The sequence below is a fragment of the Seriola lalandi genome, unplaced genomic scaffold (assembly GCF_002814215.2).
Source record: "Seriola lalandi dorsalis isolate HSWRI2012SDOR001 ecotype SW California unplaced genomic scaffold, Sedor1 jcf7180002054532, whole genome shotgun sequence".
Taxonomy (NCBI): domain Eukaryota; kingdom Metazoa; phylum Chordata; class Actinopteri; order Carangiformes; family Carangidae; genus Seriola; species Seriola lalandi.
The window spans coordinates 300,421-306,420 of record NW_019525085.1 but is presented as its reverse complement, the minus strand read 5'-3'; the positions used below and the strand labels follow the sequence as shown (position 1 = coordinate 306,420).

The 6,000-nt window shown below is 43.1% G+C and overlaps 1 protein-coding gene across 1 annotated transcript in view; it reads right to left on the bottom strand.

Moving 5' to 3' along the window:
- The window catches only part of LOC111661045 (uncharacterized), an 8,185-nt gene extending 3,320 nt beyond the window's left edge, over positions 1-4,865 (bottom strand). The window contains exons 1-5 of the mRNA XM_087176112.1: positions 4,667-4,865; positions 1,456-1,605; positions 1,299-1,352; positions 761-912; positions 6-676 (exon numbers count right to left, since the gene is read on the bottom strand). Of these exons, the coding sequence (XP_087032238.1) occupies positions 6-676; positions 761-912; positions 1,299-1,352; positions 1,456-1,586 (1,008 nt within the window). The 5' untranslated portion in view covers positions 1,587-1,605; positions 4,667-4,865. The remainder of the gene's footprint in view (positions 1-5; positions 677-760; positions 913-1,298; positions 1,353-1,455; positions 1,606-4,666) is intronic.
- Positions 4,866-6,000: the final 1,135 nt, after the last annotated feature.

Here is a 6,000-nt window from a genome sequence, read left to right as displayed (position 1 = left end):
TTGACTGATGACTCCTGTGTGACATCACACACAGACTTCCTGTTGTTGAAATCCAGTGACAGTCTGCTTTCATCCAGGCCGTCAAAGATGAACAGAACTCTACAGACAGCGAGCTGCTCTGCTGTGACCTTCTGTAATGTTGGATGGAAAACATGGAGCAGCCTGAGAAGACTGTACTGCTGATCTCTGATCAGGTTCAGCTCCCTGAACGAAAGCAGAACCAGCAGACTGACATCTTGGTTCTCCAAGCCCTCTGCCCAGTCCAGAGAGAACTTCTGCACCGAGAAGGTTTTTCCAACGCCAGCGACACCGTTGGTCAGAACCAATCTGATGGGTCTCTGCTGGTCAGCTAAGACTTTAGAGACGTCTTCTCTCTGCTGGTCAGGTGAGACTTTAAAGATGTCTTCTCCCTGTTGGTCAGGTAAGACTCTAAAGATGTCGTGGCACCTGATTGGAGCGTCATGGAGGGTCTCCATCTTGGAAGTTGTCTCCAGCTGCCTCACCTCATGTTGGGTATTAACCTCTTCACTCTGTCCCTCTGTGATGTGGAGCTCAGTGTAGATCCTGTTGAGGAGGGTTCCACTTCCTGTTCCATCAGTTCCTTCAGTCACATGTTCACATCTGCTGCTCAGACTGATCTTATATTGATGTGAAACCTCCTGCAGACCGTCATTCACTGTAAAGCAAAAGATAAATAAGACAAGCTGCGAGGACTTTGTCAAGCCTTTCAGAGCTTTAATGTAAAAATGTCTGGTCTTACCCCCTGCAGGTCCGGTCTGACTGGGTTTCTGTAGTGCCGGTGTTGTAGTGGATCTTTTTCCACCCTGAACTCCTGATGAACCGGACTGGTCCCAGTGTGAGGCAACGTCAAATCCACAGTTTAAACTTACACAACCACTTGTCCTCCCCTCGCTGTGGAAATGAAGGAAGTTTCATCAAACAGATTTCATCATGTATGTTTTGCCACAGATATATCTTCATGGATTCAGCTCTTGTAGTTCTCTCAAAGTCCTCAGTATGATTCTAACAGGAAAGTCTAACACCAGCTTTCAGACGTTCACCTTCCCCTCAGGTTGCATTGTAATATCTTTGGTCCTTGTCCTTTAGCGCCATCATCAATATTGATCCGAGAGATGAAATTAAAAAATTATGACATTGCTTAATTACAACCAAATAAAAACACGACATAAATAAGACTCTTTTCTTTTCTTTTTTTTTCTTATCTACACTTATCACAGTTTTCCCGCTGTTCAGCTTTGACTTTCTTTTATTTTTTCTGTGTTTATGCATCTTCTTACTCTGTCTTACAGTCTGTCTCCAGCGCCTCTTCTCTCCTGCTCTCAGAGTCGCATCTGAAAAACAAAATACCTTTCAGTATGAGATGAGTAATAACGCATGCTCTTTCCTACATGTGGCGTTTTGTGAGTTGTGCTGAGGTGTGAACAGTCTTCTTACTCTGTGAGTGAAGGAGATGCACGCTCATTGAAATTTAGAGGGTGTCCCATGGACATGTTACTGTTCATGGACTCGCAGGTGACTCCTGGAGACTCGGCTCGGCCCTCGTCTTCCTGCAGACAAACACTCATCTTCAGCTCTTATGCCGGTCTGAAAACAAGAGAAGAAACTACAGGTCAAACCAGAGACAGTTTCACGAGTGATTTCTTCATCAGTCTGCAACTTTTCCTCACATTTCCCTCTTCATACTGAAGCACATCATCACAACAACAAACTGCAGACTTCACAGTATGAAAACTGCGTCACTGCCTCAAACATTTTCCAGACGAGACGCCTTTCGTCTCTAACGAGCCTAACAACTCTTTCTGCCGTCGGTTACCAGAAAACCAGCGAAAGAGAATGACTGTGCATTAAAGCTTGTTTCCCTCCTCTGCTGTTTGTTTGAATACAAGCTGATAAACAGTTGATGGAGCTCAGTCTCCAATTGACGCCATTAAACCACCACAGAAGAAGAAGATGATGGGAAACCATGTGAAAAACATTCACTTTGCTTTTTATCTGCACAGAAACTTTAACAACTTCTGTCGCCATTTTCTCTCTGGTTTTTCATACGTAAAGTGAAAACGAAAATACAAACGGATGGATGTGGATTACAGAGACCATAAACCTGAGCCTCTCCCCCGGTCGACATCATTATCCATCAATATTCTCGATTAATGGATTAACTCTTCTGTTTATAAACTAACAGAAAACACAGAAAAATGTGTGTTATCATTTCCCTCAGCCCAAGGTGATATCTTCACACGTCACTTATTGTCTGGAAAACAGACAGAGAGTTTTGTTTGGACTTTTCTCACTTCCTGTTTTATTTTGTAATCAGTTTCCTTGTGTCAGTGTTTTGCTTCCTGTCTTGGTCATATGTCTGTGTGGTGATTGTTTGCCCCGCCCTGATGTTTCACCTGTGTTCAATCACCCTTGCCCCCCTTGTCTATATCGTCTTTGTGCTTCCCTTTGTCTGCTGATTTTCTGGGTTTGTCCTCATTGGTTCACGTTGCCTCTTCCTGTTTCCTGTTTTGAGTTCCTGTGTTTCCCTGTGCTTCACCAGTGTTGTGTGTAAGATTCATGGTTTTGTTAAATAAATCTTTCTCCCAAGTGTTGGCTGCATTTTGGGTCCAGCCCTCAAACCCTGACATCAATCAGCTGTTGCCGCTATAATTCAGTTCATCACTAATGAAAGAGTGAGTCGGGAGGGTGAAAATGAATGTGTGCGTTTCAGAAAATGAATGAGCAAATGAATGAGAGGATGTTAGGAAAGGAAACGCTGCTTCCTATTATTATTACTGTAATTATACTGTTGAAAGAAAATCTGTTTACTGAGGATCCACTTCAGCTCAGTTCAGACTCGTCCTTCATTCTTCTTCCATCTCTTCATACCTGCCAACATTTCATCACTGTTAATGTGTTTTATAATAAAATCTCCAAAGTCTTTTGTTTTTCTTTTCCTTTAAATCAGTCGATTATTGTAAAGACTCAGTGTGAACGTGGTTTCACACTGAGCTGTCGTCGTCAGTGTGAAACAGCAAAGAGAAAACAGAAAGTGCAGTGGGAGGCATGTTAAACTCAGCACATGAACAAAGACGCAGTCATCAGTTTGTCTGGATGAATCAGCGGCAGTTCATCTTCTCTCTGTCACACAGATCATATTACATTGAATATCTTTGTTTGCTTTTTTTTGGCTGTTGATTAAAAACCTCACGTTGTGCTTTTTTCTATAAAAGTCAGAATCCCTAAAGTCCTCCGCACTGTCAGCCGTCGTTTAGGTAAATATAAAGAGGGAACTGGACTCAGCAGACACTAGATCAGGATTTATATTTGCAGCAGCAGAGATCTAAAAAGGTGACATGTCTGAATGTAATCTAAAAGTATTTTGAGGCCGGGTGGAAACATGACTCAGAGATGAGCTAAAAGCAGAGGCAGCTCTGTGAACCATATATATATATATATATATATATTTCTTGGTATTTCATAAACTAATGATGTTTGAGAGGATTCTCAGTGCCTCCGCCTTATGTGAATCACATGAGTCATGGTGCGGCTGTCACATAACTCATCCAATCCCATGACTCCACAGCTACAGCCTGGCTCCTATCCTCCTCGTGGTTCAGGAGGAGTCGTCCACTAATCAGAAGGTCCTTGGTTCGATTCCCAGCTCCACCCGTCTCGCCAGACTGAACCTCAAGATGCTGACACTGAACAAGCAGCGACCTCCGAGGCTGAATAACGAAGTCAACACTGATGAAGGAGGAGAGACTCGGCTGTTTTAATGTTGTGTGAATGTGTTTTAGATGCACTGAGAGATTAGTGGATTGTGCAGTGAAGACGTGATATTCACACGTGTGACAGCTTCATACACCTCAGGGCGAGCAACAACGTGTCTCTGATCAAAGCCTGTTGCTCTGTTTCTCTGCAAGCAAACCACAAAGACCCCCCACACTCGCCTTCCTCTCCCTTCAAAGACCCCGACTACAGGAGTGAGGCGAGCCGTTGTTCATAACGCCACTTCTCGTCTCTCAGAATAACCACGTCCTGATAGAAACACAAAGGTTTTGTCATGTTGCTGCTTCTGCAACTTTTCGAAATGACAAACAGGGCAGAGCGAGGACGTTTCTTTTAATCCATTGCCTTCAAAATTTAATACAAACTATGTGTCTGCTATTAAAGGGTGTAGGTGTTACCGCGGCAACACAAACAGGAAATGTTACTGTAGTCTCAAACACAAGTACACAGTAAAATGTTGTTGTTACAACTCACCCAGACCCTTGTAGCCATGAACCTTACAGCTAACAGCTAAAACATTAGCTCTGACAACGAGCATGAAAAATATCTGCAGACTCCCAGTAAACAGGACAGAAGTTTGAGGAGTTGAACTACAGAGCAGAACGAGTTATTACAGAAATAAATGTAAAAGAATCTCCTGAGCAATAACTAAACGTGTGGAGAATATTGTCTGGAGAAGTGTTACCACCACTCCCAGTCTGCCATACTATAAACCTTGACCACCAACCCAACCCATCCTGTCCACATTTCTCTGTCATGACTCATGTATCGACCACCGGCTCAGTGAGAGACACGGTTTCAGTTTTAACCTTCTGATCTTTAACAAAGAAAGGCTGTTTTTTTACCTGCTCAGACACAAGAGTGGAAAACCTACCTGTGCTGCCTCTTCTCAGCTGTTTTTAGTTTCCCTGGACACAGTCTCCACGACAACGTCCTTCAGGGTACTGAAGCGAAAGCCACTGAGCAGAGTGTCGACTTACATGGTGGAAGTTCACGCGGCTGTATGTGATGTGTGGGAGCAGCTGTGGCAGCACTTTTGTGTGCAGCATGAAAAGGAGAGACAGACGTGTGAAACAGGACGTCTGTCTCTGCTGTCTGATTCTGAGAGGACTGCTGATCGCACCTCCTCTCCTCCCGCCTCCTGTCATCATCACAGTTCTTTACATTACCAAACAAATTACTTATGAACCTAGAAACAAGTCGTGAGCTTTTTGTGTTTCCTTGTAATATTTGGTATTGGAGGTATAAAGATATTCAACAGACATTCATCTCATAGACCTCCAAAGACATAAAGGTAGATTAGGGAAACATTTTCTTTTCATGTTGATTTTAAACCACTTGGTCACAACACATGGAGTCTATTACAAAAATCCATATACATTAATATATATATATATATATATATATATATGCGCTAGAACACGTTCATCTTTTGTTCAGAATCAGCTGCTTATCACCGGTAACAGCACGACTCCTCCTCCTTCCTCCCGCAGCGCCACAGAGCTTTACACAGTGCAGACAGTGGGCGGGTCCGGACGCTCGGCTTCTGCATGATGATTGGATGATCTGTCTGAGGCTGAGTCCCTTTTTGATTGACAGCGAAATGAGCGAATCAGCGATCTTGAAGTATAAACATCCGCCGGAGCAGTTTTCAAGTTTTTCATTCCGTTGTTCGGAGTTGATCTGGAGACGTTTCTGATCCTCAGCGACTTTGTCTTTGTTAAAAACGACTAGCGTTGTGTTTGGCGACTCTCTTCTGTCACTCTGCGAATTTACATTTAAATAAACGGACACATTTTATGTTGTAGGACGAAAATGAGCTTCCCCTCCTTATAAGACCAGCAGCCGCCACTGAGTGAATAGTAAATGACTTTGCAACAGTTTTTCTTTCTTTCTTTTACATTAATTCTGATGCGAGTCATGATGTTTTATTATGATGGGGTGTAGGTGAGCTCATCATGATGAACACCGACTCTCTACTCGGTTGTTACAGAAGGGTAGAAAATAAAATAACGTCATCGTCTCATGTGGAAATGGACTCAAAGTTAGCAGCCGGTACCAACCGGTTTTTTTAACGTTACGTGTCGGTAAATTCTGCCACACATACATCTAAAGTTGTACAATAATAATAATAATATACTTAAACAGAGCCTTACCGACATCAGTCTTCTCCTGTCGGTGCTGCCTCATCCGGTTCCCGATAGATAG